Genomic DNA, 18,805 nt, shown 5'->3' with positions numbered 1-18,805 from the left:
CAGACTGACGTCCTTTTATCCACTCCAGGAGTTTGGTTTAACATGTAATCTGAAAGATTGCACCTGCAATAAAACACTTTAACTCCCCTTCCATGCCCACACTGACCTTTCTGTCCTAGGCCTCCTCCATTGTCAGCGAGATGCCCAGTGCAAATTGGAGGAACAGCACCTCATATGTAGCTTGGGCAGCTTATGCCCCAGCATCTCTAGCTTTAAACTCTAACTTGCTTTCCTTCTGTCTCCATCCCTTCCCCTTCCCAGTTCTCTGACCAGTCTGACTCTCTCCCCGATTACATTTTATCTCTGTTTGCTTTGTTGTCACCTTCTCGTCGTTAACAATGATCTATTCTACATTTTCCTTGACCCTCATCTCTTTTGCTACCTCGTTTTGACACCTTCCCTTTCCTTATCGCTGTGTCTCCCACTCCCCTGACTCTCAGTCTGAAGAAGGGTCTTGACACAAAACGTCACCCATTCCTTCTATCCAGAGATGCTGCCTGTCCCGCTGAGTTACTCCAGCATTTTGTGTCCATCTTCAAATGACGTCACAAGCTCCAGACGGCTCCATCGCGCCTCAACGTGACCACGAGGTTGTGTGATTAGCGTGCCAAGGACACGTAAGTGGGACAGGGACTTTACTCTGACTTGCAATTAATTGGAATTGATTTAGGTCACTTAAAATTAGAGAGTGTTGCATTGATTGGATTAGAATATAGTCAATCAAATTTCTCTTTGCTTTAGAACGTGATAGCTGTTCTTACTGAAAAGCTTTACATATGGAAAGTTATTTGCTCATGTTGTGACTTTACCTTATTGAGCAGTGGCTGAAGTTTGGTCAACGCAATGACAGTAGCTTCTATCAAAACTTGGCTGTTATGATTATCAGGACCTTTCAGGCAACTTTCCAGACCCTGTGCCCAGAAGTAGAAATGACTGCGGTTAGTTATACATTTTTCACACTGACACCAGAGCAATCAGAACATTTCCTCAAAGATTTACCGAAAAAACAAAAATGATTTGCTGCTGCCTCAGACATGAATGCTGATTGCCAATCAAAATTATTCAAATACAAGAAGGGGGGGGGGGGGGGGGGGGGGGAGGGAAGGGAGGTGACCCAAAGAGAGCGCTGTTCCCAGAGGCTACAATGTGAGCTGCAACAACAGCAGTGTCACCGGAAAGGCCGGAGAATGAAGAAGGGCTTGCTTGTGCACTTTGTGAGTCGGGAGTGGGGTCAGAAGCCAGAACTGTAAATGATCAGGGAGATGGTGGAAGCTGGGGATGGGTCGGCACGTAATTCCATTCACATTCAGTTTACATTTCTTCCTTCTGTGTCATGGGGTAGACTGACTCCACTCCCACTCCCCCCCCTTTGCACATCCCCAATCCTTTCCACTCGTCACTTTAGGGGAGAGTGGGAGGGAAGGAATCCAGGGGTCACTTGAAATAAGAGAAATCAATGTTCACACCGCTGGGGTGTAAGCTGCCCAAGCAAAATATGAGGGGCTGTTCCTCCAATTTGCATGTGGCCTTACTCTGACAGTGGAGGAGGCCCAAGACAGAAAGGTCAGTATGGGAATGCGAGGGGGAGTTAAAATGTTTGAACAATTAATTAAAGAGCAGATTGAAGAATCACAACTAGTGACTATTGGCAGATTTAAAATCAGAATGCTAAAACTTACATCGACAACTTACAGACTGAATTTAAACCAAGAACAGATGATGTTATGTTTGAGAACTATGGGATCAGATGGTGCAAAGATGTAAAAATGGCATCAGCAATGCCATTCTCTTTGCCACTAATTTAGTCCTTCAAACTTCACGTTCAGCAACATCACAATTTTTCACAATCAAGTTGCAAAAGTATTAAAAAAGGGGGAGAGAAAGAAATACACAGCGATGAAACTAGCCTGTTGGCCCACTGAGTCCATGCCAACCATCAGTCATCCATGTACACAACCCCACACTAATGCCATTGTTTATTTAGCCCACATTCCCATCAACTCCCCCCAGATTGTGCCACTGACTGGACACACACCAAGGACAATTAACAGTGGCCAATAAACCTACCAACCCGCATGCCATCGGAAACCCAGGGAATCATTGACAGAGCAATGCAAACCATCACACAAATAACACCCAAGGTCAGGTTGTATCCCAGGTCCTTGGCGTTGTGAGGCAGCAAGTCCACCAACTGCACCACTGTGCTGCCTGTAGTTGTCACGTTTTACTAACAATACAGAATTTGAGGTTCCAAATTTGTGCGGGAAAAAAGGATTGTCAAAAATAAAGAAAATGCTTAATTTCTTGAGCGGCATTTTTAATTCCTTTACAACACACCAGGCAGTTTATCAAAGACTGCAAATGTTTGAAGTACGAGACTTTGTGGTTCCTGGCAAGTAGGCTGTATTTACTAACTGAAAAATTAATTTGCTACAGGAAGAAAGATTATTTATGGGGTTATAGAAAAACCAATGCATAAATATTTTTGTATACCAATCAGTGGCAGGATCCAAAGATTCATTTCTTTGCCAATGACTCAAAAATCCAGCACAGAATATCATGATTCAGTGAGTAAAATAGCTGCAAAACTACATGTGATCCTAACTTGCAAATGAAGAATTGTCGGTAAAGAAAAGTGGCTTTGATAACAGAAAAGTAGATTGCCTGCAATGTTTGGTAATAATCAACTCAACTTTGACTTTACTTGGTAAGAGATTCTTTGAAGCTGCTCCCATTAGTTTTGGGGCATGGCCATGTGGAATCGCGACTGCTCCAGGGTCAATAATGTTTAAAAGGTATTCGTGACAATACTTGCATGATTTAAGGGCCATTAATTAAACACGGTATTAATCCCAAGGTCATACAGAATCAGCAACTATGAAAGAAAATTAATTACAAGTTCCTAAGGTACAAATATCTGTCTATCCTGCACTAGTTTAGAATGCATCACAGATCATAAGCAGAATAAAGCACTCAACCATCAAATCTATGCGAGCGTTTAAGAAGGAACTGCAGATGCTGGAAAATCGAAGGTACACAAAAATGCTGGAGAAACTCAGCGGGTGCAGCAGCATCTATGGAGCGAAGGAAATAGGCAACGTTTCGGGCCGAAATCAGTCTGAAGAAGGGTTTTGGTCCGAAACGTTGCCTATTTCCTTAGCTCCATAGATGCTGCTGCACTTGCTGAGTTTCTCCAGCATTTTTGTGTACCTTAAATCTATGCGAGTATTGTGTTGAACAATCCAGTTGACTCCCAAAGCCGAACAATTTACTTTCATTCCATTTCCCATTTGGAAGTCCAGATTTGCTCAAGTTTTAGCATTCTCACAGACAGGAAGTTTCAGATTATGACTGGTGTCTGATTAAGAAGGTTGCTTGTTGTGTCTATCTTGTATCTTTTGCCTATCACTTTAAATCTGTCCCCACCCACCAATCTCGAATATCTGTTAACGGAAATGTTTTTTTTTTCATTTCCCTATCGATCTAAATCCATCGTATTCTTGTCCACCCCTGTAAAATCTCCTCTCAATTTTCGCTGCTTCATTTTGTATCCTCCTTCTGACGAGAATACAGTAGTCCAGTTGTGGGTCAACCAAATAGAAACATTGAAGGATACAGCATGGAACATCAGGCCCTTCGGCCCACTGAGTCCACGCAGACTATCAAACACCCGCTCACACTAGTTCAGTGTTGTCCCTACTTTCACTTCCACTCCCAACACACTTGGGACAATTTACAGGGGCCAATTGAACTGCAAACCCGCACGTCTTTAGGATGTGGGAGGAAACCAGAACACCTGGAGGAAACTCACACAGCACGGAAATAAGCCTCTCGGCGCAATTTGCCGACCAAGACGCCCCATCCACGCTAGTCCCCCTGGCCTGCGCTTGGCCCATACCCCTCTGAACCTTTCCTATCCATGTACCTGCCCAAATGTCTTTTAACAGTTATTGTATCTGCCTCAACTACCTCCTTTGGCAGCTCGTTCCATATACTCGCCACCCTCTGGGTGAAATGGTTGCCCCACAGGTTCCGATGAAACCTTTCCTCTCTCACCCTACACCTGTGACCGCAACACCACACAACCCAGGCCTAATTAGAGTTACACAACTGTCAGACATTGAAGATTAATGTAAGTCATTGGTGACAGGGCCAAAGTATTCCTAAAACCACCCCCTGCTCTGCCGATATAACAGAAACAAACTGTTCATTACTGCATGTGCAAGGTGCAGTAATGCAGACCACTTCCAAGAGGCCTTCACCTGAAAGAACGTACGTGGGGAGTACACTATAAATAAATACTCAGCGGCCTATTCTTGTACCGTCGTACTCCTCCCGGAAGCCGTGACCTTTGTTGGTCTGGCAAAACGGATAATCCAGAAAGGCTCTGGAACCAAGGGTGTGGGAAATCGGTGGTGGACCTGCAAGTGGCTCTTAAAAATAAGCTTATATTTGTTAAAGCTTTATGATCTGAGGGTCAAATGGCAATGTTAAGAATATTGTACTGAAGAATATGTGCACTCACCTTGCTCAGGATACGAATGATCTGCTTAATCTGCCCATGGGTTACCCGCTTACTGATACAACCAAAGACAACAAGCGCTCTCGGCTGAAGAGATGGATTATACTGGAATGCAAATCTATGTGGAACAAATAAAATTAAAAATCAATGAGATAAGGTTGCAATGATAACAGGCAAAGAATAGTGCAAATAATACCAGACAACATGGAACAGATGCAGCAAATGTCTACAGGTGGGTATTTAAACTCACAATGTCCGGTTCAATAGTTGGGTCCGGATTATTCAGTTTTCCAAAGGTATTAGTAAAAAGACACAACTGATCATGGTATCCATCCAACGATGGGCTGGGAAAAGAATAAAATCTCATATCCTTCCCTATTTCCCATTGTATCAGTGACTGCTGCTGCAAATGGAATCTGTGGACTGCAGGATGGGGCTGGAATGCACCGACTGTTGCAGGTGGAGAGCTTGTGTGATGGAGTCACGTCATAGTCAAGAGAATCATACAGCTTGGAAACATGCCCTTCGTCCCAACTTCCCCATGCCGACCAAGATGCCCCATCCACACTTGTCCCACCTGCCCATGTTCCTCTAAACCTTTCCTATCCATGTAGCTGTCCAAATGTCTTCAACGTTGCTACGATACCTGCCTCAACTATCGCCTCTGGCAGCTCGTTCCATACACCCCACCATCCAATGTGGCGCCAATTTTTTTCTGAGACCTTACTGGAATACTGCTGAGGCTTACGCAATTAACCAGTAGTCCCCTCAAACCCAACAGTGTGGAGGTAAAAAAAACTAAGTAATTGAAAAGCTGAAAACAGAAAATATAAGCAACTCTTGTTACATGACGTGTAGAGTAACACAACTTACTTTTGTGCTAACTCTGTCCACTGGTCCAGCCACTTGCAGGTAGGTATATCCCTCATACAGGCCTGAAGAAAAAGGGTTGCTCAGATTATTGAAAAGTAACATGAACATTCAGATATATGCATATAGGAATACGGAACAAAATAGAAAATACCAGAAGTACAATGAAGACACGAGGAACTGCAGCTGCTCGAATCTTGAGCAAAACACAAGGAACTCAGAGGATCAAGCAGCACCTGTGGAGGGAATGGAATGATGACGTTTCAGGTCAGGACCCTTCTTTAGACTTCTTCGGTCTGATGAAGGGTCCTGACCCAAAACAACACCTATCCAGTCCCGCTACAGACGCTGAGTTACCCCAGCACTTTGTGTTTTACAGATGTTGAATATTTAGCAGGTCAGGTAGTAGAAAGAAAAAGTTAACATTTCAAACTGCCCTCTCTCCAAAGATGCTGCAAGACCGGCTAAATATCTGCTGCTTTCTGATTTTATTTCAGGGATAATTACCACTTTGAGAACAATCAAATTCACCAACATATATGCCAACTATGTCATCAGATGACAAATTAAGCTGTTGAACTGCACTGAGCTGGAAACATTTGTTTAACCACTGACCAGAGGGCATCCATCACCAACACCCAATTCTCAAATATACACCTCCCTTCCTCAGACTGCAAGAGGTTACAGGTAAAACCTGCTCCAACTGAACTATATGGCGTAAACTGGCAGCTGGCAATGTTTATCGACAAATACCTTGAAGGATGGACCACACATAAATAAATCAGTGAATACCAATTATTCACCTTGATTTATTTTCTTTATTCACACAATAAACGTAGTTAATTATATCTGATACACAATGCAACTGGAAGCACAAAGAACACTGAAGTTGGCGTTTCAAGTTGTTTTGATATTTAGCTAACATCCACTTACACAATTTCCAACAATAAGGAAAAACTTCCCAATTTGAAAATTGCCGATTAAAGGGCACAATTATTTCAGATTCAGATTCAAATTTATTGTCATTGTGCAGTGTACAAGTACAGAGGAAGAAGCTGTTCCTGAACCTGCTGGTCCAACAACGGAGAGACCTGTAGCGCCTCCCAGATGGTAGGAGGGTAAACAGTCTGTGGTTGGGGAGGAGAGCAGTCCTTGGCAATGCTGCGCGCCCTTCGCAGACATCGCTTGCTCTGGACAGACTCAATGGAGGGGAGTGGGGAACCCGTGATGCGTTGGGCAGTTTTCACCACCCTCTGCAGTGCTTTCCAGTCGGAGACAGAGCAGTTGCCATACCATACTGTGATAGAGTTAGTAAGGATGCTCTCGATGGTGCAGCGGTAGCAGTTCACCAGAATCTGAGGAGACAGATGGACCTTCTTTAGTCTCCTCAGGAAGAAGAGACGCTGGTGAGCCTACTTGATCAGTGTTGAGGTATTGTGGGTCCAAGAGAGGTCATCAGAGATGTTGACCCCCAGAAACCTGAAGCTGGAAACACGCTCCACCTCTGTCCCGTTAATATGGATGGGGGTGTGCGTGCCGTCCCTAGACCTTCTGGAGTCCACAATGAGCTCCCTGGTCTTTTTGGTGTTAAGGGCCAGGTCGTTGTCAGCGCACCATGCTGCTAGTAGCTGGACCTCCTCCCTATAGGCCGACTCATCGTTGTCGCTGATGAGGCCAATCACCGTTGTATCATCTGCATACTTGATGATGGTGTTAGTACCATGTACAGGTGTGCAGTCGTAGGTGAAGAGGGAGTTGAGGGGAGGGCTCAGCACACAGCCCTGAGGAACGCCGGAGTTCAGGGTGAGGGTTGAAGAGGTGTGGTTGTCAGCTGTGCAGCACAGGCCCTGAGGACGCGCCCGGGGATGCCGTCAGGGCCAGCAGCCTTTCGTGCATTAATCCTGCTCAGTGCCACATACACGTCGATGGGGGTGAGTGTGAGGGGCTGGTGATCAGCAGGGAGCACAGCCTTGATGGCCTTGATTTCAAAATGTATTTCATAAAATTGCAGATTCGGGAACAGCATCTACCCCACTGTTATCAGACTACTGAAAGCTCCTTACATAAGCTATGGGGGTGTAGTCCTGATCTCTCAACCGACTTCATGGCAGTCCCAGCACTTTTTTTTTAAACTGCACCTTCTCCATAGCTCTAACACAATAACACTGCAACATTATTTTTTGCACTCTGATGTTTTTCTCTTTGCACTACCTGTGTTTCTTGTGTATGGTGTGATTGTACTCATGTATGGTATGATTTAACTGCAAACAATGTTTTTCACTGTATCTTGGTACACGTGACATGATCATGAACCAATATCAATACCAATCTGCAGTCTCGTGCCCAAGTAATACAATTGCTATTTGTCTTTCTTCTGGATCGCATTCTTTGCTGAGAGAACTAATTTGTTTGTATTAGGCACGATGTACTGTTGTTGCTTTTATGTTTTCGCAAATCCAATGAGCGACTCTTACCTCCATGATCTCCAACAAGGCTTCAGTCACAGTTTCGAGGGAAGTCAGAGCAAAAGTCTCCCTCTCATAGGATCCAGGTGAAAAGGAACGATCCCGATAGCTGGATCGGAATGCAATCACGGCTGCTGATTTGACTTTACTGATTCCAAAGAGCAGGTAGAACTTGGGCAAAGAAAACTCCGTCAGGCTGAGCCGCAACACTTGTTTCGTCTCTTCTGTGGGAAAGGAGAAAAGGTTTGCTTTTAAAAAGTTAATGGATATTCCAGCTTGCATCGACAAATATATTTAAACATGCAACAGCAGTTGTTATTGTCTGTGCAATTAGCACGTACGAGGTTAATGAGCCATTCGAAACCACCACTCAAATGCACCTGTTTAATTTAAAGAGCTTATTTGATCAATTGAGCACTGGACAGGAATCTTTTTTCAGAATGTTTCTGTGTCAGTATTCAGCACGACTTGGGTGATTGGGGAAAGCCAGACGTAACTACAAAATATTGGGAGGAAAAGCCATTGCAGACAATTGTCTGGCTATAAGTAACTGGACACAGCAGCCTCAATAAGAAATCGTTCCACTCACTCCACCACCGATGCACAGCTTGTCCCATCTACAGGTAGGACTGCAGCAACTCAGCAAGATGCTCTAAACAGTATCAATGCAACTCACGCTCGACACCAGCTGGAAGGACAAGGGCGGTAAATGCATGGGAGGACCACCAACTGGAAGTTATTCTTCAAGCCATTGGGGTGACACAGTGGCACGTCTGGTAGAGCTGCTGCCTCACAGTGCCAGAGACCCGGGTTCAATCCCGGCCTCAGGTGTTGTCTGTGTGGAGTTTGCACATTCTCCCTGTGACCTCCTGCAACAGCAGAGGACCAAACACCCTAGACCACTGCTACACCACCATTAAGGATGCCTATCGTTCTATCCCTCGCCCTCACTTTGGTAAATCCGACCATACCGCGGTGCTGCTTCTTCAGGCAGCAATTGAAGAGCGCACCTCCTGAGGTGAGGACTGTTCAGAGCTGGTCGGGGGGCTGAGGAACAACTCCAGGACTGTTTGGAGTCTGTAGACTGGGCAATGTTCAGGGACTCGGCAACGGACCTGAACGAATACGCCACAGTCATTACAGACTTCATAAAGAAATGTGTGGAGGACTGCATCCCAACAAAAACGTTCCAAGTGTTTCTCAATCAGAAGCCTTGGATGAACTATGAGATCCGCACTCTTCCGAAGACCAGACACTGGGCATTCATGTCCGAAGATACAGAGGTCTACAAGAAGTCCAGATACGACCTTGGTAAGGCCATCAAAATGGACAAAAGGGACTTTTGCTCCAAACTGGCGGATGAGACGGATGTTCGGCAACTGTGGCGGGGCTTGAATGCCATCACTTCCTACAAGGCGAAATCAGGAGGCAGCTCGAATGTCAGCGAAGCATCACTCCCTGAGGAGCTCAACACGTTCTACGCACGCTTTGATAGGGAGAATACTGATGTGCCTTCCCGAGCCCCCATTTGCCGTGATGGTATTTCGGTCTCAGTCACTGAGGCCGACGTCAGAAAATCCTTCAGAGGTGTGAACCCTCGGAAAGCGCCTGGACCTGATGGTATACCCGGTCGTGTTTTGAAAACCTGTGTGGGCTGGAGATTTTACGGACATTTTCAACCTCTCACTTCTGAGGTCTGAGGTTCCCACCTGCTTCAAAAGGGCATCAATAATACCGGTGCCCAAGAAGAGCAAGGTGACGTGCCTCAATGACTATCAAACCAGTGGTGCTAACGTCGGTGGTGATGAAGTGCTTTGAGAGGTTGATCATGGCACAAATCAACTCATACCTCGACAAAAACCTGGACCCACTGCAGTTCGCTTACCGTCACAACAGATCAACGGTGGATGCGATCTCGCTGGCTCTCCGCTATGCTCTGGACCACTTGGACAACAAAAACTCATATGTCAGGTTGTTATTCATTGATTACAGCTCGGCATTTAATACAATCATCCCCTCCAAGCTGGTTACCAAGCTCTCAGAACTGGTTCTCTGCGCATCCCTCTGCAATTGGATCCGGGGCTTCCTCATTCACAGACCACAGTCTGTTCGTATTGGTGGAAATGTGTCAGCCTCGATAACAATCAGCACGGGAGCATCTCAAGGTTGCGTGCTCAGCCCCCTGTTGTACTCACTCTATACTCATGACTGCCTCGCCGGTCATAGTGCAAACTCCATCATCAAGTTCGCCAACGACACCACTATTATGGGACGTATCACTGATGGAGATGAGTCAGAGTAGAGAAGTGAGATCAACCGACTGACCAAATGGTGCCAGCACAATAACCTAGCTCTCAACAACTGCAAAACCAAGGAACTGATTTTGGACTTTGGAAGGGATAGGATGGGGACCCACAGTCCCGTTTATATCAATGGGTCGATGGTGGAAAGGGTCAAGAGCTTCAAATTCCTGGGCGTGCATATTTCCGAAGATCTCTCCTGGTCCCAGAACATTGATGCAATTATAAAGAAAGCACATCCGCGCCTCTATTTCCTGAGAGGATTACGGAGATTCGGTATGTCGAGGTGGACTCTCTCGAACTTCTACAGGTGCACAGTAGAGAGTATGCTGACCGGTTGCATCGTGACTTGGTTCGGCAACTTGTGCGCCCAGGAGCGGAAAAGACTGCAAAAAGTAGTTAACACTGCCCAGTCCATCATTGGCTCTGACCTCCCTACCATCGAGGGGATCTATCGCAATCGCTGCCTCAAAAAGGCTGGCAGCATCATCAAGGACCCACACCATCCTGGCCACACACTCATCTCTCAGCTGCCTTCAGGTAGAAGGTACAACATCCAGGTTCAGGAACATCCTGAAATCTGCAACATCCAGGTTCAGGAACAGCTACTTCCCCACAGCCATCAGACTATTAAACTCAACTCAAACAAAAATCTGAACTTTAATAGCCTATTGCACTTTATATGCTTATTTATGTGTATATCCATATTCAATGGTATATGGACACACTGATCTGTTCGGTGTTTATTTTTGCCAACAATATTCTGTTGTGCTGAAGCAAAGCAAGAATTTCATTGTTCTATCTGGGACACATGACAATAAACTCTCTTGATCTTGATCTTGATCTTGACCACGTGGGATCCTCCGGGTGTTTCAGTATTCCCCAACCTCCCAAAGAGATGCTAAATCAAAGTCCCACCTATCTTTTCAGTTGAGTAACAGTGAGTTGGTCATTCAAGCCCTCCAAACCCATTTAGTATTTTTAAAGCTCTTGGTAAAGATGAACTCTCAATCTATTGATAAAATTGAAAGGGATCATGTAGAGGGCCCAATTTAATTGGAGGGATCAGTGTTTAGATCGCCAGCTATTCATCATCAACATCATGGATTCAATATGAGGCAGCAGCTCTACCCACTGTGCCCCCATGCTGCCCTACATTAATCCTTTTGAATATTCTTCCAATTTTAAATATCTATATTAGATTACCTTCCCATCATTGAAACTTGATAGAACACAAGCCATTCATTTTCTTTACCCTTCTTACAAGGGGCCTCATTTCATTTACGATTTATAACTATCAAGCTGATTAGTACGGGTGTCAGGGGCTATGGGGAGAAGGCAGGAGAATGGGGTTGAGAGGGAAAGATCAGCCATGATTAAATGGCAGAGTACACATGATGGGCTGAATGGCCTAATTCTTCTCCTAGAACTTATGAACTTATTTCCTCTCCATTGAAAGATCAATCAACATTATGCACATAAGACCTAATGTAAACATCTCGCTGTTGGTTTTCAGATGGATGAGAACATGCCAGGTTAGAGCCATTTGAACTGCCAGGGCAGAATCAGGTTGAACAGTTTAATTCACACAAAGCTGACCAGAATTAGTCTGCATGTTGCAATAATTTAGAAAGCTCTATTAACGAGCAGGAAGAAAATGTTGTAATCATTTCTCGTTGGTTTTGCAACCAGTTAGAGTTGCTGAAATTAGGTGAACCTCGATAAGTACAACCAACAAATGTCCGATTACAACAAATAATCCTCCGCCATTTCCGCCACCTCCAACGTGACCCCACCACTCGCCACATCTTCCCATCTCCCCCCATGTCTGCCTTCCGCAAAGACCGCTCCCTCCGCAACTCCCTTGTCAATTCTTCCCTTCCCTCCCGTACCACCCCCTCCCCGGGCACTTTCTGTTGCAATCGCAAGAAATGCAACAGCTGTCCCTTCACCTCCCCCCTCGACTCCATTAAAGGACCCAAGCAGTCGTTCCAGGTGCGACAAAGGTTCACCTGTATCTCCTCCAACCTCATCTACTGCATCCGCTGCTCTAGATGTCAGCTGATTTACGTCGGTGAGACTAAGCGGAGGTTGATCGATCGTTTCGCCGAACACCTCCGCTCAGTCCGCAATAACCAACCTAAACTCCCGGTGGCTCAGCACTTCAACTCCCCCTCCCATTCCCAATCCGACCTCTCTGTCCTTGGTCTCCTCCATTGCCAGAGTGAGCAACACCGGAAATTGGAGGAACAGCACCTCATATTCCGCCTGGGTTGCTTGCGTTCGGATGGCATGAACATTGAATTCTCCCAATTTTGCTAGCCCTTGCTGTCTCCTCCCCTTCCTTAACCCTCGAGCTATCTCCTCCCATCCCCCCGCCCTCAGGCTCCTCCTCCTCCCTTTTTCCTTCCTTCTCCCCCCCACCCTTCATCAGTATGAAGAAGGGTTTCGGCCCGAAACGTCACCCATTTCCTTCGCTCCATAGATGCTGCTGCACCCGCTGAGTTTCTCCAGCATTTTTGTGTACCTTCCTCAAAAAAAATGTTACAATTCGATATTGCCTTAAATATTCTCAGTTTCTAAACAGATTTAGGAACAACCGATGCAAGTAGCAGAGCTATGCTCGTTTCAGTTGCAATGCACCAACAGCCGTTTGTTTCAATATTGCGTCTTGTAATATTGTGAGGGAACTTTTCCAGATCAGTCAACCTTGGCCTTCAGATTAAAAAGCTTGCATTTTTTCATTACCTTCAATTAAAAAAAACAATCTTCTCAGAAGCTTGTGGGAAAAAAAGAATGCAGTGAGATAGTGTATAATCAAAGCCTTCAAGAGATGCGGTTTTAAAGGTCTCAAAATAGGAAGTGGAGAGATAGTCATCTTGGGAGCAACCCAGAAAAAGAGGGTGTAGTCCCTGTGACAGTAAACAAGATCATGTGAAATTGCAGTCTATCAGGGCTGCCAACCCCCACGCTTTGAGTGTGAGACTCACGCATTTCGACAAAATTTCACGCTCTCATGCTGGTCACAAATTTCTCATGCTCTGTCGTGAGAAATTCTGTGATCAACGAGAATTTTAAAACTCATATCAACTGCATGGGCCGCGGGTGTTGGAGAGCCGGGGCGGAGGGAGAGATGGAAGCAGCAGCGGGGGCAGATGCGGATGGGGAGCGGCGGCTGGCGAGTGTTTTCGGGGCTGGCGAGTGTTTGCCGGGCTGGCGAGTCGCTCGCTGCAGCTCCGGCCATGGAGCAGCCTCAGTGCAAGAGTCCTGGGCTGTCAGAGGCATCGGATGATATCTAGAACTCACTGCCCGAGGTGGTGGTGGAGTCGGATACAAGCACAATAGTTTTGAATTGATTGAATTGGAAGATACAGCATGGAAATAGAGTCCATCGAGTCCACGCCAACCACTTCACGCTGCTCAGCAGGGCCACCAGCATAATCAAGGACCAGTCTCACCCTGGTCATTCCTTCTTCTCCATCTACCATCAGGCAAGAGGTACAGAAGTATGAAAACGCACATCTCGTAATTCAGTTTCTTCTCAGTTGTTGTCAGACAACGGAACCATCCTATCACCAACTAGAGAGCGGTCCTGAGCTACTATGTACCTCACTGGAGACCCTTGGACTATCTGTAACTGGACATTATCCTGCACTAAATGTTATTCCCTTTATCATGTAGCTGTACACTGTGGATGGCTTAATTGTAATCATGTATAGTCTTTTTGCTGACTGGTAAGCACACAACAAAAGCTTTTCACTCTACCTTGGTACACATGATAATAAACTAAACTAAACTAGTTCTATGTTGACCTATTCCCTATATGTTAAGGGCAATTTACAGAGACCAATTAACCTTCAAATCCACTCGTCTTTGAGATGTGGGAGGAAACCGGAGCAGCCAGAGGAAACACATGCAGTCACAGGGAGAATGTGTAAACTCCATACAGCACCTGAGGTCAGGATCTAACCCGGGTCTCTGGCGGTGAGAGGCAGCAGCTCTCCCAGCTGTGGCACCTCCCCTAAAGCAGCTAAGAGACATTAGATAGAAAAGGCCTATAAGGGTACAGACCCAATGCAGATGCATTGCAGAAAGGTCAGTATAAACATGCTGGGCCAAAGAGCCCATTTAAGTGCTATACAGTTCTATTTCTAAGAAAGGATATTAATAATCAAAGGAAGTGGATCCAAACCCATAGGAACTGGGAGCTAATAGTAGCCACCACTTCTACATCACTGAACTGAAGAGAGAGCTAGATAGGGCTCTTAAAAATAGCGGAGTCAGGAGATATGGGGAGAAGGCAGGAACAGGGTACTAATTGGGGATGATCAGCCATGATCACATTGAATGGAGGTGCTGGTTCGAAGGGCCAAATAGCCTACTCCGGCACCTATTGTCTATTGTAGATTGTCTATTGAACTGATGGGTCAAAGTAGCATAAAAAGGACAAGAGTTGCTGAAACAAAAATCAATGGAAGATAATCATACGAAAGCTTCTGGTAGAGAGGATAAGGGATAAGTTTTTAATTGCGGTTGGGATGTTTCAATGCTGTTGCATTTACTGCAGTCTGACCATTTCATGCAGGGTCTCACTGGATGCCTTTAGATTTTAACTAGCATCAGATGTGTTGTTGAATACAGGCATTTGACTGGAGGGGCAGTGAAAAAAAGCAGGAAGTGCAATTGCTTGGAAAGGAAGATTCTGCAACAAAAAACAAAACTATTGCTCAAACTCCTTCTACAATCATAAACTGATTTCCGAACATTTTTGCTTTGCAATAAGAATATTTCACATGCAGCGGGAGGGAAAACAGTCTGGTGAAATATTCATTAAAAATTGCAAAGCAGCATTAAAAAAAAACGGCATATTTTCTCACATTAAGACAAAAGGTCAGATCTCCTGAGCTTACCGCTGAAATTAAGCTGGGAACAAGTGCAGAGAGAATGAATAATGTTGATGACTAAACCGTGGGTGGAAGCCCTGAGAGACAGAGGGCCCGTGGCTACCAGCAGAGTGACCACGTGGAAGAGGTAAGGGAGATGTGCAGCCACATCCAGGGAGTTGTTGAAGGACAACATCAGCATGTAGCGAGCCAGGATAGCAATGTCGTCCCACATCAGGTGCTGCTCGAGGGTTGGAGTTGGAGACAGGCAGGTCTTATCAATTATTTTGCACATCCTTCCAATCACCTGCAAGAGAAAAACAAGGCAACTTGGGTCATCATTTGCACAAGCTGAGCACATTATTGCACTGATTTGAACAAGTTAAACCGCAAGGTGCTAACGGCAAGATGGTGATCGTCATCAGGCTGCCTCAGTGTTGCCATAAATAGCGCAGGAATAGCTTCAACATTTACATCAAACTCTTTAATTTAAACCAACTCTTTTTTTATTATTAGAGTTTAGAGTTTTAGAATTTAGAGAGACGGTGTGGAAACAGGCCCTTCGGCCCTCACTATCCTGTGTTCTATCCTGCACACTGGGGACAATTTTCAGAAGCCAATCTAATCTCAAACCTGCAAATTCTTCCTCTCATTTGGCTGAAGTGATTTTGTCATTCCACGGTGTGAATTCTCTGGTTGGTAGAGGAATTCATTATTTTACGTAAATAGTCATTTGTTAAGTTTGACCTGAGGTAGTGGCTATCAGCTGACTATTAGAAAATCGAGAGCAAGAGTCCGTGCATGTAGATGTGATCATGTTCCAGTGAAGGCTTGGAGGTTAATGCAAAAATAAAGTCTGGCCCTTTTGCCCTTTGAGTCTAATGATGCCTGCACTGCAACTGCTGCACTAATTTGAAAACATAGCACGGTTCAGCACATGCCCTTCGGCCCACAATGCCTGTATCGAAGATAAAGCAAAGTTAAACTAATCCCATCTGATCCATGTTCTTCAATTCCCTGCATATCCACATGCCTATCTAAAAGCCTCAAAAATACCACTATCGCATCGGCCTCCACCACCACTCCTGGTTGCGCGTTTCAGGCACACCCCCTCGTTGTGATAAAAACTTGCTCGCACATCACCTTTCAACTCTCTCCCACCGCACCCTTCCCTGCCACCTCCCCCAACCTTAAAGGTAAGCTCTCTAATCTTTGATATTTAAACCCTGGGAAAAGGTTCCGACTGTCTGCCCTATCTACACCTCACATGAATTTATGTACTTCACACCCGCCGACGCTGCAGAGAAAACACTCAAGCTTTGTCTAATCTCTCTTTACAGCTAGTGATTTATAATCCAGGCATCTTTCTGGTATAGACTGAGATCCGCCAGCACAGAGCCGGGGTCAAATCCGCGCCCGTAGCACTTGTCTTTATGAAACTATCGAGAACAACATCAAGCAGGTCTGTGATCTACAGAAAAAAAGAGGTAAGACAAAACACATCAAAACAAAAAGAAAAACAAGTCAATCCAGAGACGGGCAAAAACAAGAGTTACTGCCTCAAAACAAACCCAGGTACATTTCCAAAAGACTTTTAGTAGGTTGTCAAGTCAAATCAGGCCATGGAGGAACAGGCTATTGTAATTACAAATATCAAGTTACAAATCAAAGGGCAATGCAATGTTTATGTGATAAAGTTTCAACCCTGGTTTCAAAAATCTTCAATAATATGGTGACACAAGGAACAGCAGACACTGGTCGACATAGGAAAGACAAGAAGTGTCTCAAAACGTAACTCAGTGGGTCAGGCAGCATCCCTGGAGAACATGTACAGAAGATGTTACATGTCAGATGAAGTTTCCCGATCAGAAACTTCACCTATTCATTTTCCCCAGCGATGCTGCCTGCCTGACTCGCTGAGTTACTCCAGCACTCTGTGTCTTATCGTCAATACAAAGATTTTGCAAAGTTGAAATAATGGTCAATAAGATTTGGCCTCCAAATAACTCCAGATAACATGGTTGAATATTATTATGGATTTCTTTATTTTGTGCTTCCTTTCTTTCCCTGATTTATCCTGTCTTTCACATGCAGAGGACTTGATCCTTGCAAATAAGTTATGGAGAATAGAGGCTGGTTATGGACTGACTGGTGCCTTGATTCAAAAGTTATGATTGTTATTTTCATAGGAGATCAACAGCTGTGACATCAACAGCCAAACTGCATTTCCAACATGTCGCCAGATTGGGATGGGCAGAGAGGAACGGTCAGAAGCTTTGCATCACCCTGAAACTGCTGAGAACAGGGATGCAAGATCCACCATTTTATTACTGGAGTTGCGATATTTACTGCTGCCTTAAAAATAGTCCGATTATACAGTGAACGAGTGAACTTGGTGGTATTTCCGAAGAATTGCAAATGTTACCTGACCAAGGCTGCCCCAGATTTTTGCCTGGATGGAAGGATACATTTGCTTCTCATTGATCGTCATAGTGATCAGCTTATCCAGGATGGCAGTAACCCGTTGACGTTTGGCATCATCATTGTGCTTACAGAAGCGAACTAAGTTCAACAACCAGGGAGTCATGTATTCCAGACAAAGATGCTTCAATTCAATACCTGCAACAAAAAGAGCCGGTTAAATTCAGAAACCATTACATTCCAATCATTTCCTTCATACAAAAGATGACATCTCATTCTGCGTTTAGTAGCAGTAGATTCTGTTTTAGAGATACAGCGTTGAAACAGGTTCTTCGGGCCCACGGGGTCCATGCCAATCACTGATCACCAGTGCACTAGTTCTATGTTGGATGGATGGATTTAAGTGAGAGTTAGATTGAGCTCCAGGGGCTAGTGGAGTCAAGGGATATGGGGAGAAGGCAGATACGGGTTATTGATAGGGGACGATCAGCCATGATCACAATGAATGGCAGTGCTGGCTCGAAGGGCCGAATGGCCTCCTCCTGCACCTATTTTCTATGTTTCTATGTTCTATGTTGTCCCACTTTCCCATCCTACACACCAGGGGCAATTCACAGAGGCCAATTAACCTACAAACCTGCGCGTCTTTGAAACCAGAGCACCCAGAGAAAACCTATGCGCTCATAAGGAGAATGTACAAACTCAAGCACCCATGGTCTGGATCGAATCTGGTCTCTGGTGCTGTGAGGCAGCAATGCTGCAACTCTGCCACTGCATCACTGTGCCACAGGAAAGATTTATGCGCCTTATTATTGGTTCACATGTAATTTCAGATGACAATCCCTTCAATTGTAATTCCTGCACCAGATGATAATCCTAGAGGAGATTCTGAGGAATAAGATACATCATACATTTTAACCTTCTGAATTTTGTAGTCGGCAGGGCAGTACTCTGCATATCGCCAACTTGGACAATTTTACTTTTTTATCAAGCCAATTAACCTACAAACCTGTATGTCTTTGGAGTGTGGGAGGAAACCGAAGATCTCGGAGAAAACCCACGCAGGTCATGGGGAGAATGTTCAAACTCCATACAGACAGCACCCGTAGTCGGGATCGAACCCGGGTCTCCGGCGCTGCATTTTGGCGTAAGGCAGCAACTCTACCGCTGTGCCACCGTGACTTGGGTAGGCAGGGGCTGATGAGGGATAGTCAGCATGGTTTTGTATGCAGGAGACCATGTCTTATGAATCCGACTGAGTTTTTTGAAGTAAACAAAAAGGTTTTAGAGGGTAAAGCTGTAGATGTTGTCTGTATGGACAGCAAGGCGTTTGAGAAGGTTCTG

General features: G+C 45.1%; 1 protein-coding gene across 1 annotated transcript in view; it reads right to left on the bottom strand.

Annotated features, from left to right (window-relative positions):
- The window catches only part of nf1a (neurofibromin 1a), a 305,820-nt gene that overhangs the window by 30,672 nt on the left and 256,343 nt on the right, over window positions 1-18,805 (bottom strand). The window contains exons 39-46 of the mRNA XM_055657600.1: window positions 17,466-17,659; window positions 16,435-16,511; window positions 16,303-16,372; window positions 15,068-15,347; window positions 7,867-8,081; window positions 5,396-5,457; window positions 4,526-4,640; window positions 810-911 (exon numbers count right to left, since the gene is read on the bottom strand). Coding sequence (XP_055513575.1) covers window positions 810-911; window positions 4,526-4,640; window positions 5,396-5,457; window positions 7,867-8,081; window positions 15,068-15,347; window positions 16,303-16,372; window positions 16,435-16,511; window positions 17,466-17,659 — 1,115 coding nt within the window. The remainder of the gene's footprint in view (window positions 1-809; window positions 912-4,525; window positions 4,641-5,395; window positions 5,458-7,866; window positions 8,082-15,067; window positions 15,348-16,302; window positions 16,373-16,434; window positions 16,512-17,465; window positions 17,660-18,805) is intronic.

This window comes from Leucoraja erinacea, chromosome 28, assembly GCF_028641065.1.
Source record: "Leucoraja erinacea ecotype New England chromosome 28, Leri_hhj_1, whole genome shotgun sequence".
NCBI lineage: Eukaryota > Metazoa > Chordata > Chondrichthyes > Rajiformes > Rajidae > Leucoraja > Leucoraja erinaceus.
The sequence above is the reverse complement of the archived record's forward strand: the minus strand, read 5'-3'. Positions and strand labels throughout refer to the sequence as shown.